At 46.5% G+C, this 24517-nt stretch overlaps 2 protein-coding genes across 2 annotated transcripts in view; one reads left to right on the top strand and one right to left on the bottom strand.

Annotated features, from left to right (window-relative positions):
• Window positions 1-16169, top strand: part of Wdr19 (WD repeat domain 19) — a 62342-nt gene extending 46173 nt beyond the window's left edge. The window contains 11 exon segments of the mRNA NM_001191679.2: window positions 430-554; window positions 2326-2438; window positions 4008-4076; window positions 5735-5812; window positions 7639-7735; window positions 9035-9159; window positions 11691-11772; window positions 12923-13073; window positions 13620-13743; window positions 15472-15548; window positions 15830-16169. Of these exon segments, the coding sequence (NP_001178608.2) occupies window positions 430-554; window positions 2326-2438; window positions 4008-4076; window positions 5735-5812; window positions 7639-7735; window positions 9035-9159; window positions 11691-11772; window positions 12923-13073; window positions 13620-13743; window positions 15472-15548; window positions 15830-15938 (1150 nt within the window). The 3' untranslated portion in view covers window positions 15939-16169.
• A 2806-nt stretch (window positions 16170-18975) lies between these two features.
• The window catches only part of Rfc1 (replication factor C subunit 1), a 74872-nt gene continuing 69330 nt past the window's right edge, over window positions 18976-24517 (bottom strand). Inside the window, 3 exon segments of the mRNA NM_053547.1 lie at window positions 18976-20309; window positions 21482-21673; window positions 23181-23394. Of these exon segments, the coding sequence (NP_445999.1) occupies window positions 20223-20309; window positions 21482-21673; window positions 23181-23394 (493 nt within the window). The 3' untranslated portion in view covers window positions 18976-20222.

Below are 24517 nucleotides of genomic sequence, written 5' to 3'. Positions count from 1 at the left end.
AAAAGAAAGAGCCCCTCTCCCCTCACCAAATGTATAAATTCTGACTATTATGGTCAGCATATGAGAATATGCCAGTCAGGTATAAATAGATAATGCAGAACTGCAGTTATGAGATAAATTTTTATTTTTACCTGTTTAAAAACTGTTTGGTTTTGGTTATGGTCTTGGTTATATTCTCATTACTGTGATCAAGTACCTGACAAAAGCAACTCACGGGAGGAAGGGTTTATCTTGGCTCACAGTTCATGGGATCCCTGCTGAGCGATGGATGCTGGCCCCAGCTCACTTCTTCCTTTCACTTAATCTGGATCCTAACCCATGGACTGGTGCTACTCACATCTGTGTGGGTCTTCACACTTCAGTCCAACTTAGAAACTGCCTCAGACAGACATGACATGAGAGTCAAGCTAACTAAAGTCATCGTCATAGGTTCTTTCTACAGCTTGGTGACTATGGATCCGCCATCCAGTTTCTGGTCCTGTCCAAATGTAACAATGAAGCCTTCACCCTGGCTCAGCAGCACAACAAGATGGAAATCTACGCCGACATCATTGGTAAATGCCATTACTTTACTTTCCCATAAATGTGATCACAGGGACCCTGGCCTTAGGTCTAAAGCTTGGATGGGTGTGCACACCGGCACTCCTGTGTAACTTATGCGTGCAGACACAGATACAGAGACATTAACCTGCTGGGTTCCAGGGTCCTTACTATCTAATGGTAAGGGGGATTATTACTCATTTGTCAGCCACCCACACTAAACTCTGTCCCCCTTGAATAATGACCCTTGTCCCCAGCCTCTGGTGATCATTATTTTACTTTGTCTTTATGAATTTGACTATTCCCAGTATCCCATATAAGTAGAGTAATAAAATATTTGCTCTTTTGTGAGTGTATGCCCCTATGAATTAATAAGAGCATGAGAAAAATTACTTCAGACTTCAAGGGAACACATCAGCGGGAAGTCATTAGGTAACTGGACAACATAGAGGCCTGATGAGAAAAGGAAGGACAGACAAAATCAGTGTCAGACCTGGAGGTTGAGGCAGGAGGATGGGCTTGAGGCTAACTTGAGTTCTAAGGCCCAGTCATGGATGGATAGTTGGGTGGATGGATGGATGGATGGATGGATGGATGAATGGATGGATAGTTGGGTAGATGGATGGATGGATGGATGGATGGATGGATGGATGTTTGGATATTTGGATGGATGGATGGATAGATGGATGGATGGATGGATGGATGGATGGATGGATGGATGGATGGATGTTTGGATATTTGGATGGATGGATGGATGGATAGATGGATGGATGGATGGATAGATGGATGGATGGATGGATGGATTTTGGATGGATGGATGGATTTTGGATGGATGGATGGATTTTGGATGGATGGATGGATGGATTTTGGATGGATGGATGGATGGATGGGTGGATGGATGGATTTTGGATGGATGGATGGATGGATGGATAGATGGATGGATTTTGGATGGATGGATGGATTTTGGATGGATGGATGGATGTTTGGATATTTGGATGGATGGATAGATGGATGGATGGATGGATTTTGGATGGATGGATGGATTTTGGATGGATGGATGGATGTTTGGATATTTGGATGGATGGATGGATGGATAGAACAGCAAGCTGGATTGTGCTTATGTTGGGTATCTAATTTGGCTTCTGGTTGTTCTGAAGCCCTAGGTGGGTCATAGCTAAGGTTGCACACTCAGTGGTTGCTTTTGTTTGACAATGTGAGATTCAGACTCTGAGAATAATAAGTTCTGATGAATAATAAAATATCATAGCCCAAATGTCCACATAAGCCTCATCCTTTCCTCTCATGATTCCTGTTCTGAGTAAAACAGAGGCAGGACAGTGTTACTATCTGAAGTAATTATGATGAATATGCTTTGTGATGAAAATAGACAAGGTGGTAGAATTGCTGTTCGATCCTGAAGGGCTTTTAGTCTCCTGAGTTTTTTAAGTTTGGTTGGTTGGTTGGGTTTCGTGTATGTGTGTGTGTGTGTGTGTGTGTGTGTGTGTGTGTGTGTGTGTGTGTGTACACTATGATGTGGGAGGGAGAGCACACATGTAACTGTGTTCGGAGGCCAGAGGAGAACCTTGTGGAGTTGGTTCTCTCCTTCCACTTTGAGTAGGTTTTGGGAATCAAACTCAGGTCCTCCAACAGGAACAGCATTGTACTTCCCCCAGCCATGTCCCCTGCCCCAGCCTCCTGTCTTCAGACATCTCTCATCCATACTGTTTTTAGATTGGCAATGAGGTGTTCTACTCAGATGCTGTACTCCCTGAACGTGTGTTGTAGGTGCTGAAGACACAACTAATGAGGACTATCAAAGCATCGCCTTATATTTTGAAGGAGAAAAGAGACATTTTCAGGCTGGAAAATTCTTCTTGCTGTGTGGCCAGTATTCACGGGTTGGTATTTGCCAAGGAAACATACCCTGACACCACAGGAGTGATTGTAGGAAATTAGAGTATTAGAATATTAGATGCCAGTATGCTCCCAGACACTGAGACTTGAAATCTCAGCATGGCTTCTCTTGGCACTGGAGGTCAGCCTGGGCTAAGTACATACTATCAGTGAGCTCCCACATCACCCCTCAGAGCCAGCTTTGAAATCTCCTCCCTCGCACATACATACACAGGCTCCCCACAGTCTCTCACTTCTGCCCCCCTTTAGTCTAAGTACCATCAATGTAACCCCAAGCCAGGTTTCCCTGCATCCGGTTACATAGTGCACTGTGCTCCAGCCTCTAGTCTCTCTGCTTCTAAGTCATCCTTTTGCTCCCCTAGTAGAACTCACTTTGCCTAAGGCAGGGAGTACAGTGTCCAAAGTAGAGGCACTGGGGTCAGGTGACCGTGACCGCTGGGTCATCTGCATCTTGCCTGAGGCAACAGGTGCTGCTGCAAACTACAAACTGGCAAACTGCTGCCACCCAGGAGGCTGAGCCCGAAGTGCCCAATCACAGGATCCTTCAAGAGAAACAGAAGTCTAAGTCTTCCCACTTCAAGATACAGGCCCAAATATTTGTATAATGCCTCACTGACCAAACATGTCTGTGAATGCTGTCAGTTTGTCATTTGTGGCCTTTTAGAAGATGTCCAGACTCCATGTCTGACATGCAGCCTGGGTATCCCACGCTCGCCTCAGCGGTTTCTGTGGAAGTACGCCTCACTAGACACTTGCAGCAACACCTCGCCAGCCTCGACCTCCATCTGTTTCCTCAGTGACTACCGCAGACTTCTTCGTTCTGCACGTCTTTGTCCCCCGGTGACCTTCGTGTCATCTCTCCACACACACAATCATCTTTGCCTCCTCAAAACACCCAGAACCAACTTCCCACATAGCCTTTGTCTTGTAAGTTTCTTCACAAGTGTGTGTTTACAAAAAGACAGCACTGTGTTGGTGTCACCTGCTGGCACCTCTCTCCTCAGAGTGCATCGTGTCAGGCTCCTCCTACTGTTCTTCCCAGACCCCAGCCCAGTCCCCCCAGGACAAGCAGGGTGACAATATATGTTAAATGAAGGAACTGGGAATTCAGCCATAAGCATGTCTGGCTTCATGAGAAGCATACATAAGGCAAAACCATGAATTAAATAATTAAATCTTCCAATGAAAAAGAACACATTTTACATTTCCCTTTCATCGCAAATCAGAACTAGAGTCCTCATCTGAGTCCTTCCATCTTTAAAAACTAGACTCAGCCTTTGAAGTAGATCTGCCAGTGTGGTAGCATACACCTTTAGTCCCAGCATTTAGGAGACAGAGGCAGCCAGGTCTCTGTGAGGTCACAGCCTGGTCTGCACGGTGAGTTCCTGGCCAGCCAGGGAGAGAGACACTGTCCCACAAAAACAGGCAGAAGACCCAGGCTGCACAGGCCCCTGTTTGAGATCAGGCACTCACCCGTTTCACCTGTTTTAAAAGCTGACTTTCCCAGTGCACCAGGCCTGACAAATTCTAGCTGCTGCCCTCTCTCATTTTAGGCACTGAAGCACTTCCTGAAGTGCCCAAGCTCAGAAGATAATGTGGCCATAGAAATGGCGATCGAAACTGTAAGTCAGTGCTGAATTGAAGCTTTGAAGAGTGCCAAGAACTCCTTGTTTGTTTGTTTGTTTGTTTGTTTGAGCCCTTGGAGGAGGCAGGAATTGAGCTCAGTTGGTAGAGTGTACTCAGGGAGCCCTAGGTTCAGTCCCCAGCACTGCTTGGTGGCACATGCCTATAATCCCAGGAAGCGGAGAGAGAAAGATTCAGGATTATCATCTGCCACATAGTGAGTTTGAGATCAACCTGGGCTACCTGAGACCCCTGTCTTAAAACCAAACAGAAATGTCAAATACATGGAAAGATGTACCAAACTGAACAACAAACTCCTTATAGCCATTGTCAAACTGATGGCAGTCAACACACAATCCTCATTCACAGCCCCATCCTCTTTCCTGAGTTGTTTTCCAGCAAACAGGTTTTATCCTTTTCTATCAAGGTAAACCATCCAAGTCCTGAAGACCTACCCTGAAGGTCGTCCTTTGGGTAGAACTTGCTTGTAGTAAATTTGACAAATGTTATTCCATTCCCCTAAGCCCAGGTCTGCAGCTTTCACACTGGGGGAGGTGAAGGCAAGACCGTGAATCCCAGGAACTTGCTGGACGGCCAGCCTGGCTGAAATGGCAGCTTTGGGCATAGTCAGAGACCCTGTCTCAAAAACATAAGGTGAAGAACACTGGAAGAAACCTGACATTGCCATTGGCATGTGGTCCACACACATGCATACGTACGCATATCTGTGAGCGTGTGTGCGTGCACACACACACATACACACACACACACACACACACACACACACACACACACACACCAATGTTTGAGTTCAGACTCTCAGATTAGAATGCTCAGCCTGCATAAGATCTAGTGTGTACTCAAGATATGGAGCTGCTAGTCACTACTCTTAAGAGGGGTTTTGGTGGTGGTATTGGTGATAGTGGGCTTATTTTTTTAATTTATCTTTATGTGTGTGGGTGTTTTGCATGTTCATATGTCTGTACATCACCTTTGTGCAGTGCCTGTGAAGGCCAGAGAGCGTCAAATCCCCGGGACTGAAGTTACAGATGGCTGTGAGCTGTCTTGTGGGTGCTGGGATTTGAACACAGAAGCCAGTGCTCTTACCTGAGCCAACTCTCCACCCTCTGTGTGTCTGTGTGTGTGTGTGTGTGTGTCTGTGTGTGTGTGTGTGTGTGTGTGTGTTTAAGATTTATTTGTGCATATGAAGGAGGAACCAATGGAAGCCAGAAGGTGCAATATCTCTAAAGCTAGAATTATAAGACAGTTGTGAGTTACCTGATGTGGGTGCTGGAATTAAACTAGAGTCCTCTGGAAGAACAGCAAATGCTCCTAACTGTTGAACCATCTCCCCAGCCCCTCAATGTTTTTATTGAAACATCCACGAAGTATATCCTCTGTGTATACACAGAAAAGATCCACTTTGATACAAGCAGCTAAGAAACGCTAAAGCCTATAAGGATGTCATTTTATTGAGGAAGACTACACAGCAGTGAAAAAGGACTCCAGGAAACTGTGTTTCATGTTTACTCAGATCGTTAGTTTTTTAAATTCCATTTCCTTAGCAGAAAGTTGTTTCATCTTCTACCCAGCCCTCACTCCCCATCCCTGCTAAGTTTCAGATGCAGATTTTGATGGTTTCTCTCTTGTGAAACAGGTGGGCCAGGCCAAAGACGAACTGCTCACCAATCAGCTGATAGACCACCTGATGGGGGAGAGTGATGGCATGCCAAAGGTACGAGAGGTTCTGCAGTGTGGGTGTCCGTGCCTAGTATTGTCTTCTCTGGACTTCTGTTCACATGTCATAACTTGGCAGACTTATACAGGTGTCACCCTGAAAGTAGCCACAGTCATGTTAGGAGGTGGCATAAATGCCACATGGACCTGTGCAATAGCTGGCCCCCATGTAACAGTCCCCCCATGTAACAGTCCCCCCATGTAATAGTTCTCCCCCCATGTAACAGTCCTCCCCATGTAACAGTCCTCCCCATGTAACAGTTCGCCCCATGTAACTGTCCTCCCCATGTAACAGTCCTCCCCATGTAACAGTCCTCCCCATGGAACAGTTCGCCCCATGTAACAGTCACCCCATGTAACAGTCCTACCCCCATGTAACAGTCCTCCCCATGTAACAGTCCTCCCCATGGAACAGTCCTCCCCATGGAACAGTTCGCCCCATGGAACAGTCCTCCCCATGGAACAGTCCTCCCCATGGAACAGTCCTCCCCATGGAACAGTTCGCCCCATGGAACAGTCCTCCCCATGGAACAGTCCTCCCCATGGAACAGTTCGCCCCATGGAACAGTCCTCCCCATGGAACAGTCCTCCCCATGGAACAGTTCGCCCCATGTAACAGTCACCCCATGTAACTGTCCTCCCCATGTAACAGTCACCCCATGTAACTGTCCTCCCCATGTAACAGTCCTCCCCATGTAACAGTCCTCCCCATGGAACAGTTCGCCCCATGTAACAGTCACCCCATGTAACAGTCACCCCATGTAACAGTCCTACCCCCATGGAACAGTCCTCCCCACCCAGTTTTTTTTTCTTTTTTTTTTTTTTTCGGAGCTGGGGACCGAGCCCAGGGCCTTGCACTTGCTAGGCAAGCGCTCTACTGCTGAGCTAAATCCCTAACCCCTCCACCCAGTTTTTAATAAACTGTTACAATTTTATTTATTCTATAAATTGTGTAAAATAATCATTGAACCTGTTGGCTTAGCACTGAGTCCTAAAAACAAGTGTTTTTCCATATTTTTAAAATTGTAGAATTAATATAAAGTCATATTAAACATAAGTATAAATCACTATAAGGTCAGGGTGTAAAAGTGCATGTGAGAATCCATAGTCCCTGCAGGTTACTGCAGGAGATCTGCCTTCCCCATTGGTGAGGAAAGGTGTGATGCCCGAAGAAGTGCCCCAGAGCCCTTTGTACCCCTCTGCCCTCATGTGCAAAGCCATCTGCTGTGACAGACTCTAGTCACTGGTGTGGAGAGACAGCAGTGCCCTCATCGTAGGGAGGAGCCTGACTCTTAGTGCCCCTCACCTTATCGTACAGATGAAGTCATGGAGACCCAGAGGTGCTCGGTGACTTGACAAGACAATCCCTTGTTTGCTGTCCCACACCCTCTCCCATTATGTCTACTAATTTTAGTAACCTGGAAACCAGTCCTGAGTACACAGTGAAATTCTTCCATTTGGAATCAAGGGGAAAGTGGTCACTGGGTATTATAAACAAGATGTCTATGGGTGTTAAAACGTTCGTTCTCCAGCCCAGGAGAGGCTGTGTGGAGCAGGCCTCCAGGAAGAGTGCAGCTGGGTCACTCTGCTCCAGAGCCTAACTGTCCCTTTCTGAATAAGGAGACTGAAGGATTAGCTCAGTCACACTTCCTAACCACTTAAAATAAGTGTCTGTCGATACCAAGCCAAGCCAACTCACTGGCCTTTAAAAACCTCCTTCTGTTGCTGGGAGCTCAGTGTGGTTGTGACGGAAAGGCACAGTTACGGGTGTTTCTCCACTTGGCTAATGAAGAGAGTGATGTTTGCTACTGGTTTGTGCTCCAGGACGCCAAGTACCTGTTCCGCTTGTACATGGCACTGAAACAGTACCGAGAAGCAGCCCGGACAGCCATCATCATCGCCAGAGAAGAGCAGTCTGCAGGTCCGTTCCTAACACTAACTGGTTTCTGAGGTGCTAGGGCTCAACCCCCGAGCTACTTCTCCAGCACCAGGTCCCTCCCTGATCAGTTTTTCTACCCAAACAGGTAATGGAGTAAAAGCCAGAAGAGAGTAGCTAGCTTATAGCCTAGGCTTGCTCTGACCCCAGAGAGCCAGCAGATCTCCTTTTCCAGGACTCAGAGAAGGAAAACGCACTCCCTGATCCAAGGGATATGCAGTAACTGCCGAGGCCCTTTTGCTGGGCTGTTTCTTCCTTACATGTGCAGTTTGTCTCTAGGACCACTCCTGTCCTCTCAGCACCCCACAGCATTTCCCTCAAACTGCATGTACTTGGCCTTCACACATAAGAGATGTTGGATATCATGTTGTATCATTATGGACCTGGTTCTTCATAACCTTCAGAACTACTTCCTAGAGTCTGGAGACTAGTTCTGTTCTCTTGTGTGTTCTGTAAGTACTTATTGAATACGTCAGTGAACCTGTCTGGGATCATCACTCGTTTGCTTTCTGCTCATGTTGATCTGACTCCTGCTGTCTCTCAGATGCATGCCAGGAACTCAGGACCCAGAGAGACCTGGGTGACAGCTCTGCCCCTGAGGTTCATGAGTTCAGAGTTGTTATTCAGGGTGACAAGTGCTAGAGTAGAGAAAGAAATATGAGCAGAAGGGAGCAGGGCCTCCTAAAGACGAGGTGTGGGCAGAGATGGAGGATTGGGGCTGAGGATAAGATTGGGTAAAGGACTGGAGAGCAAGAGATGAGGCTGCTGCCTGCCTGGGAGGCCAAGAGGGCTGGGAAGGACAGGCCAGCTCCAGCAAGGGTGTGAGCCTGTGCTCAGAACTTTAACTTGGCTGGACTGCCTTTAGGGAGGTCTGCTGTTGTGGTACTGGGGGTTGCAGCCTCTCACACAGTAGATAATCCTCAGTGGAGCTGTGACACCATCACACTGAAGGGCTGGGGTGTGGCCTGGGGGTGTTGGCTTGGAGTAAGGCTTGAAGTTTTGGAAACTCTGACCTCCTGATGAGGTTCAGAGGAAGGTTAATCAGTACAGGGCTACGGAAGAGTATGGGGGTTCTAACTATGGGCCTGAGGAGGCTGAAGGACTCAGGACTCAGTGCACTTTGGGGATAACCTCTTAGACACCAGCATTTTTTCCCAGTGACTCACTGGATGTTAGTACCATCAACAAAATAGAAAAACCTGTTAGTAGCATGACATACAAGTGGACTTAGTTGTAAGGTGAGGTCTTACATCCTCTGCGGTAATACCATTTTCTCTTTCCAAGGCAACTATCGGAATGCACATGATGTTCTTTTCAGTATGTATGCAGAACTTAAATCCCAGAAGATCAAAATCCCCTCAGAAATGGCTACCAACCTCATGATCCTGCACAGTTACATACTCGTGAAGGTGAGGCCGATGGGAGTGGAGTGGGATCTAAGCTGCCAGGAGGTCTGTTCCCACAATGGAGCCTCGTTCAGGTGCTCCTCCATCTCAGCCGTCTCTGTCTCAGTCCCTATTCTCAAGTAGCAAAAGCAATGTATAGGCCAACTGCAGTGTGGCCTCCTTTATATACCAAGGACAAGAAGTGAGTAGGACAACAGGGACTGGTAAGGGAGCAGCGGGAGAGCCGGGCAGTAGTGGCTTCCTCCTGGGAAGGATGAGACGGGGTGGGGGTTCACGGCACCAAATTCTAGTAACGGGAGGAAGAAAGCTGGGGGCAGCTTCTGCCATGTGTACTTTCCCATGTTTTGGTTTTGTTGTTGTCTTTGAACCAGGGTCTCTCTACGTAGGTCAGGCTGGCCTGTTACTAAATGTATATTGGGCCTTTTTGTTTGGTTTTGGTTTTATATTCTCTGTAGGTGGGGAATGAGCAGGGCCTCGTACATAATAAATAGACAAGCACTGCATCCCAGCCCTACCTAGGGTTTTCTCTTTGTTCTGTTATTAGCTTTAAGATAGTCCTGCTGGTTTTTCCTGGCTGGTCTGGAACTTACCACGTAAACCAGGCTGGTTTTGGAACTTTCTACCTCTGCTTCCCTATTGCCAGTGCTAGGATTTTAAGCATGTGCCACCATCCCTAGTTCCTCTGTTACTAAGATTTACTTATTTGTATTTTTCATTGTGTGCGTCACACACACACACACACACACACACACACACACACACAGAGCATACAGAAACCACAGGCATTAGATCCCCCTGGAGCTGGATTACAGGCTATGATCCACTCAACACTGGTACTGGCAGCGGATCTCTATCTGAAGTCTGTCAAGCCATCTTTTTAGCTCCCCCCATATATATATATATATATATATATATATATATATATATATATATAACACTAAGGTCTTTATAAAGACGCAGACAGGCTTCAATTTACTTATTTTCCCAAAAATGTCAGTACTACCAAATTTCCTCTCTCTACATTGGTGCTAAATCAGTTTATCTGTCCAGCCCAGAGAGCTCATTTAACCTTGATAGCTCCTCATACAGTCATACAGTCAAGTTACAAAGGATTAAAGTCCTAATTACCAGCTAGTTACTGTCCAACAGAACTTTCTAGTAACAGAACAGTTTACGCTGACCACTGTGCTGGCCCCTTGCCTGGCTGAGGAACATTTGACATGGAGCTGGGGCAGCAGGTAGCATAAACTTTTAACTTTGTGTAAATGTTAGATTTGCATAGCCATGGTAGAGCCTATAGGGCCGAAACACTAATTCTAAAGAGTGGGTATTTAGATCCCAACATTCAGCTCTGGGAGTGCAGTTCCCTTGGGCCATCTGGAGGGACCTCCTGGGGCGAGAGAAAGCTGGAGAGGCAGAGAGGTCTTTGCCAGCTTCAGGCATAAGGAATGATGCCAGTGTCTCAGGAGTGCATACCCAGCAAAATGAAGGCAGAAGTGAAGAGAAATTCAGTCAGCTCTCCTGGGCCTGTCACTCCCTCCATGGCTGAGCATCCTTGTGACTTCACCCTTAGTGTCCCGTCTCTCACACTAATAGGGAGCACTGCCAGAACTTTCTAAAATCTGTGGCTGGTATCAAAACCACTTAACCCTTGGGCTGGGCATGTGGCTCTTTTAACCCTAGCACTTGGGAGTCAGGAGCAGGTGGAACTCTGAATCCCAGGATGGACTGACTGCTCTACAGAGTGAGTTCCAGGACACACAAGGCTACCTAGAGAGACCCTGTCTCAAAAAAACCAAACCAAAACAAGGCAGGACAGCGGTGGTGCACACCTTTAATCCCAGGGTTCAGGAGGCAGAAGCAGGCAGATCTCTGAGTTCAAGTCTACAGTGCAAGTTCCAGAACAGCCAGGGGCTACACAGAGAAACCCTGCCTTGAAAAAAAGAACAAAACAAAGATGACAACAAAAACAAAACAGTTTAACGCTGTCAAGGCTGAAGAGATTAATGCAACATTGTCACAGTATCTTTGTGGCTTTGAGGCTGGGCATCTCTGCCTCCTCCACCTGCCTCCCATCCCACCGTCAGCCCTCTTTGTTTCCCAAACCCCATTCATGGTTGCCTCGCTCTGGCCCTCACTTCCCGCCCGAGGCGGAACTCACTTCCTTTCACAAGCCTTCCGCTCTTCCCCCTTAGACCTTGTCTCACTCAGCTCTCAGGTCTCATTGCAACCTAGCCAATCTGTTGGCTCCGTAAAGGCCAGTTTACCTGTTTTACATAAACGATGGACTGACCAAGGATCTGAGTTTACCTTGGGTGGCCCAGGACAGAAGACAATACTGAGCGTAGCTGTGTGCCAGGGACAGGCTGTTGAAGGGAAAATAGGAAGCAGAGCCCAGTACCAGAAGTCAGGCAAGGCTTGAGAATCTCAACTTAGCCATGTTCTGGACCACAAGCAAGGAGTTGTTTGGGGAATGCAAGCATGGACTGGAGCTAATATAAGGCTGCAAGAACGAAAGGTATAATTTGTTTCAGATTCACGTTAAGAGTGGAGACCATATGAAGGGGGCACGAATGCTCATTCGGGTGGCCAACAACATCAGCAAATTCCCATCACGTAAGTTCTGCCCCAACAGGGCTCTGTGCACACCTCAGACCCCAGACAGCTGCTGATGCGTGCACTTCCCCTAGGCATGTTCACAGTTCCGTGTGGTTAGATCTTACCCCCATGATTTCAGGAAGCAGTAGGCTGGGGTTCCTAAGACCACCCCAAAATTTGACACTTCCCCCAGAGCCTTGTACTCCCAGACCTCTGCAAGGCTGAGCACGTTAGTGTAGTAGCTAAGGTCTAAGGCAGAAGAACAGGGTGCCTAGAGCAAAGCCTAAAAGAAACCAAGTGCAGGAAGAAGCTTTTCAGAGTCCCCTCTGGGGATGATCACACAGGACCTGAGTCATACTCCTCCCCCAGGGCAAGTTGGGACACTTACGTCTGAAGTGTGTGTGCCAGGAGTGCATTACATTTGCAACCCAGGGCTCCTGCTGGCAGCTGGTCACATAGGAGCCTTCTGCCTGGCGTGTTCTCACTGCCAGAAAGCAAGTACCACCCCACCCATACATGAGTGCCTCAAGCCCTGGTCAGTCCTGGAAATGGGGACCTTCCCCAAAGCTAGGGCCCCAAAGGCAGGCCCAGTGTTTAAGGTCCTTCTATTGGTAACTGGCTCTGAGCTTGTGCGTACATGTAACTCCTGTCTTTATTTTATAGTAAGCCAGGGCAGAGGGAGGTAATGTGCCCACGATCACAGTGGTATCTCATGTTTCCAAGCCAGTAGGACATGGCTTCTGGGAAAGGTCCCTCTCTCCAGGAAGGCCTGTCATTAAACATTCTTAAATGAACAGACTTCATCACACAATGTGGCAGGTGTCAACACACTTGTTGTAAAGAACTAAATATTAAACATCTTAAGCCATTTGATCTGTTACAGCTGTTTAATCACCATTTGGTGTTAATAACATGTACGTGAACGCACAGCACTAGGTTCCGATAGAACTTTAATCTCTGGATGCAGAAATTTGAACCTCACTTAACATGTCACTTAAAATATTTTGGTATTTCCTTCAACTGTTTAAAAATGTAAAAACCATTCTTAGTTCTGGGGTCACACAAAAGTCTAGAGGGTCCGAGTTCACCTCCCTGTTGTCTGTTTTTGAGTTATCTCACGTAGCCCAGACTAGCACGCCCTCAGCACTTCCTGCTGGCTCTTTTGCAGACATCGTGCCTATCCTGACGTCTACGGTGATTGAGTGTCACAGGGCAGGCCTGAAGAACTCTGCATTCAGCTTTGCAGCCATGCTGATGAGGCCGGAATACCGCAACAAAATCGATGCCAAGTACAAAAAGAAAATTGAGGCGATGGTCAGGTAAGCGAACAGCCACTTCTACTGCCCAATCCCAGCTTCAGGGGTAGGCTTCAGATGGAGCTTCTAACTTACACGTGCTTCATAGAAGAGTGAGACGGGGCGAGTCACCACTGATCTTCAATTTTTAAAAAGGAATAAGCTATTACAGTCCTTTGAACTACACTTACATGAAGTGCTCTAAAGCCAAACATGGCTTGTAGCCACTGTACTGGACAGTTGAGAATTAGGACAAGCACACTGGCCTGGATGTTAGCATCGCTGGTGGCCTTTACCATCAATACACACAAGATGCAGAGGGAAAATCCCACTTGCCCACCAGCAAGGAGACGGCGAGGCCTTCTGTGCTCCGTCTCCCTGTGCAGGGCTGGGAATGCCAGCTGGGCCTGCCAGGCTCACGCACACTTCCTCTTCTCGGGATCTGCGCGCTGGCTGCCTAATAGCTGGGAAGTATTTGAGCCTGTGAAGAACTAGCTCTTCCAGATAGCGCTTTCTCTTTTCCCACTGCACTGCAAGGAATCAAGTGGTATTTGTAAACGCTTTCTCCAGGAGGCCGGATACCTCAGAGACAGAAGAAGCCACGACCCCATGTCCCTTCTGCCAGTTTCTTCTCCCAGAATGTGAGCTGCTCTGCCCTGGCTGTAAAAACAACATTCCCTACTGCATCGCAACAGTGAGTCTCTGTAATGGCCCCTTCTACTTCTGCACTTACCTGACGTGTCAACGTTCCCTTCACTTTCCATATCCATACGCTCTTCTGACCCATTCACCACATTTAAAAATTCCATGGTGGGCAGAGGTGGGGTTCAGAGCACACAGGAACCACAGGGGTGGAGGAGGGCCCTCTTCAGGAGTGCTAGGCAGCATCAGGGTTGTGCTTTCACACTTTTTCTGCCACTTGCTGGCTTTGTAACTCTGCCATCTGTTTCTGCCTGTGTTACCTTTGCGCCGAGGTCAGCTGCACTGGTGAGGTACCACACCTGGCATCCCATGGCATTTGTTTTTTTTTTTTTTTTTTTTTTTTTATTAACTTGAGTATTTCTTATATACATTTCAAGTGTTATTCCCTTTCCCGGTTTCCGGGCAAACATCCCCCTCCCCCCCTCCCCTTCCTTATGGGTGTTCCCCCCCCAACCCCCCCCCCATTACCGCCCTCCCCCCATAGACTAGTTCACTGGGGGTTCAGTCTTAGCAGGACCCAGGGCTTCCCCTTCCACTGGTGCTCTTATTAGGATATTCATTGCTACCTATGGGGACAGAGTCCAGGGTCAGTCCATGTATAGTCTTTAGGTAGTGGCTTAGTCTCTGGAAGCTCTGGTTGCTTGGCATTGTTGTACTTTTGGGGTCTCGAGCCCCTTCAAGCTCTTCCAGTTCTTTCTCTGATTCCTTCAATAGGGGTCCTATTCTCAGTTCAGTGGTTTGCTGCTGGCATTCGCCTCTGTATTTGCTGTATTCTGGCTGTGTCTCTCAGGAGCGATCTACATCCGGCTCCTGTCGGTCTGCACTTCTTTGCTTCATCCATCTTGTCTAATTGGGTGGCTGTATATGTATGGGCCACATGTGGGGCAGGCTCTGAATGGGTGTTCCTTCAGTCTCTGTTTTAATCTTTGCCTCTCCCTTCCCTGCCAAGGGTATTCTTTTTCCTCATTTAAAGAAGGAGTGAAGCATTCACATTTTGATCATCCGTCTTGAGTTTCGTTTGTTCTAGGGATCTAGGGTAATTCAAGCATTTGGGCTAATAGCCACTTATCAATGAGTGCATACCATGTATGTCTTTCTGTGATTGGGTTAGCTCACTCAGGATGATATTTTCCAGTTCCAACCATTTGCCTACGAATTTCATAAACTCGTTGTTTTTGATAGCTGAGTAATATTCCATTGTGTAGATGTACCACATTTTCTGTATCCATTCCTCTGTTGAAGGGCATCTGGGTTCTTTCCTCCCATGGCATTTGTAACTGGTAGTTTTATTTCACCATTAAGACATCAGGCCGGTGTGGATGGTACACACCTTTAATCCCACTACTCGGGAGGCAGAGAGGCAGGCAAATCTTGGAGTTAAAGGCCAGTCAGGTCTACAGAGCTACACAGAGATATCCTATCTTAACCTCACCTCTCCAAGACCCACCATCAGAAAATTAAAATGTCAAATTGGTCCATCCCTTAGCTGATGTAAGCTGTATTTGAAGGGACAGAACTTCACATGCTGAAGTAAAAAGCCAAAGCTTAGTCCATCTTTAAACGTGAGCCTGCTAGGTCAGTCCAGCTCCAGCCCTTCAGCTGCTCTTTCTAGGCAGTCGCCAGCGCTGTACACGAGCAATGACGTCCTGTCAGAAGCCTGGCTGTGGCTGTGGCCTGCTCGGTGTTCAGAGATGACAGACTTCACTCTTACGGTTTCCAGGGCCGACACATGCTGAAAGACGATTGGACAATGTGCCCACACTGTGGCTTCCCTGCGCTGTACTCAGAATTCAAGATGTAAGTAACACAATCCCAGTACCACAAGGGAATTCAGAAACAGGGCTTTTTTTTCTGCCACTCCTTTGCTTTGAGGACCCCTCACTCCATATCCCTAAAGATCCTTAGGGGTCCTTTGAAGGACCTTCTGTAACCTGAGAGCATTTTCCCAGAGAATCTTGTCACTCTTCGTGGATGGACATGTTAAGAGGAGGTGGAAGATTTTCCCATTAGCTTAACCCAAAGATAAAGACATGTTAATTATATATTTCATTTACTCTGTATTTATCTCCCCAAAACAGATTGCTAAACAGTGAAAGCACGTGTCCCATGTGTTCAGAAAGATTAAACTCCAGTCAACTGAAAAAAATTACAGATTGCACCCAGTACCTACGAACAGAGACGGAGTAGTCAGCAGCAGCCCAGGTGAAGGCCTGCACGACCTCCTTCCAGGCCCCGAAGCCCAGCACCTACAACGCAGCTTAATTCTTCCTTGGCACCGACTCCTTTCTGTGTAACATGTAATTGTCAAAGTTCAACGGCCCTGACAAGCTTTTCTTTTCTTTATTTAAATGTTAAAATGCAGGTAATAAGGTTTTCCAATTGGCAAAGGTAATTTAGCCAAGCAGCATCATGAATTCTAACTAGAATGTATTTTATCAAACTATGACGAGTTTTTTTTAATCAACCCCTTAAAACTAGAGCCAGTTTCCTTTAAATGCAAGCTTCTCAGTTGACGATTTACTACACAAAGTTTGACTTCCAGATATTTTTACGTTTCTTTTCCTAAGTCTTGTTGTAGCCACACAAAGCTACATACATACTCCTCCCACCTCACTCCAGGGTCAAGGACTTTCTCAGGAGAAGGGGAGGGGAGGGAAGAGGGATCCCTAACCTGGTTAAAATGGAATCCTAGGTCACAGTCACGGGTTCATCTCCTAGTCTGTGAGTCTGACTCAGTGTGTAGGAAGCAGGGCAGGGCGTCATTTCATGTGCTTGTCGGCCATGTGTACGTTTCTCAAAGTTCTTAGTCCAGTTCAGAACTGGCCTGCCTTTATAAGTCTATGTCAGTTTTATGATGTAATACTTGCACATATTGTTACATATTTGTGGGCTTTTTCACTTTCTTGCTATCTTTCCAACACACAAAAATACCAAGCTCAGGTCATGAGAACCCCTTTGCCCCATGAGCTATTTCACAGGTTTTGAAACCAGGTTTCACCCTAGACTGGGCTGGCCTTGACCTTGCAGTGTCCTCCTGCTCCACTCCCAGGTCCTGGGATCACAGGCTTACGACACCAGCCTCACCGCATTATTATGAGGATGTCTGTTTTCCTTTTCAGAAGGGCCTCCAATCTAGTTAGCTTTTCCTTAGTTTTCTAAATACTCAAATTTTATCAAATGAATTGTTCTTCCCTTTATTCCATTTAGTAGGTTATATTGATTTTTGAGTGCTAAAATCAAGTGTCATTCGGGGGATAGATTCACCTCAGCATGACGTGATTTCTAGCCATCCCCAGCATGGTGCACACACAGCGAAGGCCCTGAATCTAACCCGGCAAATTTCTCTTTCACAAGCACCCCAGCTGCTTTCCAAAATCTCTGGGCAGTTAGTTGCTTGTTGTATTCTGTCCCGACTTTACAGCACTGTGGGGAGATAAGTGTGTATCTCTGCCATGTTAATGGAGCCCTCAGGCTCTATCCAAATCCTGCCCTACATGGACACATGTGACAGATGATGGAAACTGCCACATCAGAGCTCTTTGAAGCCATGTCTTCCGTGAGCTGGGATTATACACTGTCATGTTGTCTCCTTATACAGTGAGCACTGTTGGAGCCACTGCTCCCTGGCTGAGAAGGAACCTCTGTCTAATTTCAAGCAGCCTCAACATTTTCAAATCCCTCACAGGAGATTCCATGGTAATGTCCAGTAGCATGTGGTATAGCACTAGTCAGGAAGCGCCATATTGTTTGTCTGAAAGTCGGGAAATGGGCAGGAAGTCAGCTTTATTACCAGGAAGGCCATTTTACCTGAGGCCCTTCTAAAGGTATCTGTTTGTCCCTTTCTTAGACAGTGCAGCTGAGTAGATGGCATCTCCCCTCAGGAAGCTGTGCCCACCCCCCGGTAGACATAAAAGAATGATTCATGAGACAGGCCAGCTACACTGAGCTGCTGCTGTGACTACAGCGGCACAACCTGCTGTTTACTCCAATTGTACATTTCCTCTTCAAAGGCCTGCATATTCTGTGCTCTGTACCATTAATAGTACATGAATTGTAAATACCAAGATTTTTCTAATAACTTTTATATTTAAGTGTCTCCTTTAAAATAAAATTGTTGACTAGATCCTTGTAACATTTTCCTGGACTTGGATACGTGAAGGAGATAGCTTAGCTAGGGCAGATAACACTGCACAAAGTCATCTTTTAAAAGTGAGTAAGCTTAGTGTCGCCTGCTCATCCTGCTGCACACAGTGTAGACTTGTATCAGCTGATTTCCTGTTGTCTTCCTGGAGGTGAAGTGTCTTAAGTGCCACACTCACTCGCAAGACATCTGTACTTTTCTTGCCATGACCTATGACCAATGTCACCAAAGCCTGAAGAGCCAACAGACATGAGTCCCCGGAATCAGGTGATTAGGCTTCACATACAGTAACCAGCAACTGAGCATGAGCATCAGTACTTAGGGACCAAAGTGCCATGTTTTCTGGTTTCTGAACACCCACCTTCATGGCTCCTGCTGTACCTGTTGTCTTAGGGGCTCACCACACAATACAACTTAATAAAAACACCTCCTCACCCCTGGGGAGGAGTCCTGGCCACCCGGCACCAGGGAGACAAGCAGGCCGCACTCTGAGTCACGAGTGTCAGCTTTCACGTGTGAGCACACTCATTCCAGAACTACAGGAAGATAACTCCAAGAGGTCAAATAGTAAAATTTATCTAAAGGACTACGGGAGATTGTGAGACAGCATCTAAGCAGCCATGACTCGATGTTCTCCATGGAGTGCTCAGAGCACAAGGGCACCACAGGTCACGTCAGGAGCTGCTAGGACTCAATCCCACGCAGACATTTGGGTCCTCATCCTGCTCCCACCTTCCTTTCCTTGCACCCTTACTTCATTCACGTTTAGGGGCTTCAAAGGAAGAACCCAACAGACTTCCATTACTATCCTCATGTATTAAACAGCATATTTACCATTTCTAAACTTTATTCATTTAAATTATAAGTGAACTGAGTGGGCAAGCACTATGCTTTGTTCTGAAAGCAAGCGGATTACCAGGCCATTCCTGGAATGCTTCTCCAATGGAGAAACATGACCTGTTTGTCTCAAAGTAACAGAAATGGAAGAATGTGCACTCGAGAACCATCTATATCCTCTGGGTGTGGAAGCCCTCACTGCAGCAGCCAATTTCAGCACAGAAGAGAAGGGCAAGACTCAGTAGGCTCAGGCTTAAGCAGTGTTTTATTTCCATAATGAACCGATCTCCACGAAACACACTCCACTGGTTAACACACTTTCAACGTCTCCAGGTCTCGTCTCCCAACAATGCCATGAGTCCTCAGAGACAGAGCATGGTCCTTCCTTTATATTCTTTTTGGCATTTACCTCACAGAGGCAGCATAGACCTCTGAGCACTTTCTGATTTAAAAAGAACTAAACAGCTAAAGGCCAGGTTATGGCCACAGCTCAGGGTCCTTCAACAAGCACAGTTCTAGACACAATCTGAAATTCCAGTAGGGCTTATAGACGCCATCACAGGACAGCATTTCCCGGCCAGAATGAGCCTGTGGGTCTGACCCAGCCTAGACTCTGTTTCAACCTGAGGGTTAAGACTGCACGGGGACAGGAATGTGTAGCAGTCCCGTGTCTACTCACCCTGACTAGCCAAGTGGCCTGAGACTACCTACAGCAGCAATGTGGTCAGTGCAAAGGGATGCTGGGAACTTGAGCTCTGACCCTTCACTTGCAGAACTGCAATTCACAGAGTTAGTAAGAAATGCTGAATATTGTAATCCAACCAAATTAATAAGGAGAGTATTATACCAGCATAATAGTTTGCTCTTCAAGGTGACAAAAGTGACCCATGCATCACATGGACACCTGATTCCTGATGCACTCTTTGCGAGATACCTGACTACAGACCAAGAATGCTCGGCTCCAGCTGATGGGTGCTTTGGATTAAGGTTTATTTACAGTTTGACCATAAAATAAGAGCTACCATGTTTTTTAAAAAAAAAAACAAAAAAAAAAAAACAAAAAAACAGCATCAGCCCTCTAAGGCCATTGGAATAAACTTAAGCGTTGGCCCTCTAAGGCCACTGGGATAGACTTAAGCTACAGAAGAGGCCTCAGTCCTGCTGCACCCAGTCTTGGTATGGTCAACTAAAATCTGACTCCAACACCTGTGCACTTCTACTTTTGAGTCTTAAGTCACCTCGAGTCCCAGCAGTCTAACAGTTGGCAAGGGCACTGCAGGGCTGAGACAGTCCTGTCCTCCTCTATAAGAGGTGCACGAGAGCTGGCTATAGACCTTCTCGCTGTACCGTCCTTTACAATGAGACCACCAGGCCACTCCACTGTGCTACACCAAACCTGTTACTCTGGCAAAGGGTGAGGCTTTCGGTCTCTAGACCAGCTGAATTAGTCGAGAGGGTAAGTTAAAAGCAGTTATTGGTAATGAACAAGGGCTTCATTTCTTCGAATTTTTTCCTTTTCCTTTTTTGGACTCCTTCTCTTTTTCTGATTTTGAAGGCTTTGAAGATCTCGTCTTTTTCTGCTGGAGGAAACACACAGTTAATACCCTGATGAGTAATGACACACCAACGTAACCTTTCCCTACAATATAACTAGAAAAGCGAGGTCACGCCAATGCCTCTGAGAAATGACAAGCAAGTTTTCAGCCCTGAACGGCAACAGCACAGGAGCTAAGCTGCACCTCGAGTGAGCCAGGCTCCTGGATTTAGAACACAGTGTTAGGAAAGCCAGAACAAACAAGTGAGGAACTTCCCTTTCTTTAAATCTCTCACAGGACATCTAAGCACAGTCATTCTGTGAAGAGAGAGGAAGCCAATTCAATTGCAAAAGGCCTCTGTCTCCACAGGCATGCTACACAGGAAGACAAAGTGAAAGGTGGAGGAGGCTATGCCCCTGTCTCAGGATTCCATGCCCCATCTAACCTCTACTAGCAAAGACAAACAGTTTTACTCTGATAAAATTTTATATGCAATTTCATGGCTACCACAAAACACAAGAAACAAAAGTAGGCGAAAGGTTGAAAGTGTTTTTCTGTTAATGCACCTGTGGTTTGAAAAGCATATACTAATATATGCTTATGCTAATACATGCATATACTAATATATGCTTATACTAATACATGCATATACTAATATATGCTTATACTTACAGTGCTTTTCTGGGGCATCTGAGATGACTCCAGTAAACACTTCTTGCATGAGCTTCAAAACCTAAGCTCAGATCCTCAACAGCCACACAAAAGCAAGGCATGGCAAGCAGCACACATCTCTAACCTCAGTGCTAGGGAGGGGGACACATGCAGACAGACCTTAAGGACTCGCTGGCTAGCTATCTAGCCAAAGGAGCAAGCTCTGGGTTCACTGAGAGGCTCTGCCTCAAAAACTAGATAGAAATAGAAAGACACTTGACCTCTAGGTTCCACATGTGCTTGAACATACACATGCACACACACACACATGTGTACATGTACTCTTCCTATAGAACAACATAACTATGATGGCCTATTTTCATGCCATAAGTTCACTTAATAAAAAATGAGGCCTATCCTATCACCTTCAATTAAACCGAGCAGGACATGACTGTCTTTCCACCTCACCACACTACCTGCGGAGCACGCCTTACTACCCCATGGCACTTTACACAGAAGGGAGCCCATCTCCTCTGAGGTGCCCTGCCGAGCGCTGAGTACACTACCTTGATCATGGCATCAGTCTCTAGGGCATCCTGCTCTTTCTCATCAGACTGAGTGGCATCTTCCTGTGACTCTTCATTGTACTCAGAATCCAGTGCTGGACCTATGCTGGGCCTCGATGCCTTTACCACCTGAAGTGAGTATGGGGTCAGGTGGGCCTCCTTATTATAGGCTCTTGTGAAGGCTGCTTTCACCTAAAGTCAGAGAAAAGAGGTTACCTGAGCGCTGGACAGCTCTAACATCAGTTAAGTACTGAGAACCTGGGGAACCCCTTTAAACTATCTGCAAACTAGTTACATAGAAACAGAAGTATATCCATTCCCTATGTGTGTTCCTCGAGATCACGTATACTAAGAGATCTTGTGTATACTAAGAGATCTTGTGTATACTAAGGGATCTTGTGTATACTAAGAGATCTTGTGTATACTAAGCACCCCCACCATTACTAAGCTGCATCTCCATTTGTTTTTATTTTATTTGAGAATTTTGAGCCCACAGCTCAAGGGGAAAAAGAGATTAAGAATCAATGGTTCGGCAGAGTGGCTGGCACACCTCTGGAATCCCAGCACTCGGGAGGTAGAAGCAGATGTATCTGAGTTCGAGACCAGCCTGGTTTACAGAGCAAGTGTCCAGACAGCCGGACTACACAGAGAAACCCTGTCTCAAAACAAGGCAAAACCAAAAACAAATCAGTGGTTAGTCTCTGAATCAAAAAATAAGTCAAAAAGAGCTTACTCTAAGACTCAAGTTGGTCTTGACTACAAACCATGGAAACTGGCACCCGTGGCAGTAGCACATGCCTGTAATCCTAGCAGCCTGCGGAGACTAAGGCAGAAGAACACAGGTTCTGGGGTTGCCTGGGCCAAATACAACACAGTGAAGGTCACTCTGGGTAACCTGGTGAGCTGGAGAGAAACCTCAGCACTAGAGTATGTGTCTGGTTTGCAGAAAGAACTAGGATCCATCTCTAGTTCTGGGAAAAGAAAACCAATCTGTTCGTCTTTACTATGGTAACAGTGGTTGCTTCGGAGGACTAAGTAACTTTAATAACCCTAACTTCACGCTTCAAAAGGCAGCCCGCATCCCAACAAAGGAAGTCTACTGTAACAGTAAACTCAGGCCACTGAGCCAGGTAAAGATCTAGAGAGGACAAGTCACAGAGAAAGTCCTCTACAGCAATCCACGGGTGCAGGAGTGAGGCACCAGCCCGTGTTCCTGTCACATCACTGGTGGTCTCCTTACAGACATACCGCCATGGAAGGGTGCAGTGAGACAACGGTGGGTCAGCAGGCCGACTAAGAAAGGTGCCATGCTGCACATTTACAATCCCTGAAGCAGGATTCGGAATTCAAGGTCAACCTAGTGAAGAAAAACTTACAGAAGCCCTCAGGCCAAGAACACACTCTTCCTTTCCCCTCTCACTGATTCACACGTGCCCTCAAGCTCACCCTATTGCCCATCAAGGACATATGTGCACTTGGAGCTCACACTTGTCCTCTTGCTTTTGCACTCAACTTGAGGGCAAGATAAAAATACAAATGTAGCGTGAAGTCTCTCAGTCTTCTCTGACCACTGTCCAGGAAGGTAGCAGACATTCAGGGGGGAGGAACAAACTGTCTACAGTACCCAGAACACCCTCAAGCACTGCTAGCACAGCATGGTCATTTCCAACTGACTGTGGACAGTGGCAGTGCATCTTACCTTGGGGTCCAGCTTGGAAAAGGTACTGGGCTTGCCCCCCCAGCTGCTAACTTCCATGATGTTGTCAAAATCTTCTTTCACCAAATAGTATGTATCCATAAGTGTGACAACACGCTGAACCCCTTCTACTCCTTGTGAGGTCAAGGGTCGTACAAGTGCGTCTCTGATGTGTGACAGGTAATCCATGTTCACTGTCCTTTTGCTGGAGTAAGTTCTGAAACAAACAGAAGGATAAAATGTGTATTTTTTAAATCATGTCAATGGCACCCTATCTCTAAATCTCCACATTAGATCACCAACACCCATGAATCAGGCACAGTTCAAGGTTTTTATCTTTTAAGCAAGTAAACATTTTATAACACGTAAGTTATTTCACAGGTCCTTTTACTGAATACTATGTGGTCCTAGGAGAAGAGCTCTTAGGGCAGCCAAATGGCTTAAGGGGTAAAGACACTTGTCATGCAAGCCGAGGTGCATCCCATTCTACAAATGGCCCTCCACAAGCACTCTGAGCACGCAAATGAAGATATGCAGTAACACGAGCAGAAATGAGTCACTGAAATACACATTCATACCACAAAATCAATGAACTGAAATATCATGAAAAGTTTTTAGCCAAATATCATGGTACATGCTTTCAACCCCAGTGCTCTGAAAGAAGGGGCGAGGCAAGCAGGAAGAGGGAGGGGTGTGTGTGTGTGTGTGTGTGTGTGTGTGTGTGTGTGTGTGTGTGTGTGTGTGAGATTTTTCATTTCAATCAGACCTTGTAAACTGGGCATGAATTTCTATGTGACCCTAAACCGCTGATCCAAATGTAATAGCATTCAGTGGGACACCTAGCCCTCCTCCCCACAGTACTCAAAAGCGGTTTTCTACTTCTTTGCTCTGTGACTAGAAAGCAAACACGATTCTAACTTCCACCTTACTCTAACATCCCAACAATTATATCCCTGTGCTCACCCTTACCATAGCCAAATATATCATTCCCAGTCCCAAAATATTAAAGGCATAAGGAAACCGCAGTTAGATTTCCTTTGTTATGTGCCACTCCTGTGTGAGTGAGTGTTTAATATCTTGTGGTTTCTGACTGTAAAAGACAAAATTATATAAAATACCTCTCTTGCACTTCCTCATGCCTATACTCTGAACCTTCCTGTCTGGATGGAGCAAGGTTTCCCCTAAATCCAAGATTCTGCAGAGCTGGAAATGGCCTATGCCATCCAGAAGCAGGGAAACAGGCTCTGGACTGCTGAGAACTAGTAGAATATTATCAAGAAATAACTTTCTGGGGCTGGCTCAGTGGTTAAGAGCACTGACTGCTCTTCCAGAGGTCCTGA

Source organism: Rattus norvegicus, chromosome 14 (assembly GCF_021556685.1).
Source record: "Rattus norvegicus strain SHRSP/BbbUtx chromosome 14, alternate assembly SHRSP_T2T, whole genome shotgun sequence".
NCBI lineage: Eukaryota > Metazoa > Chordata > Mammalia > Rodentia > Muridae > Rattus > Rattus norvegicus.
The sequence above is the reverse complement of the archived record's forward strand: the minus strand, read 5'-3'. Positions and strand labels throughout refer to the sequence as shown.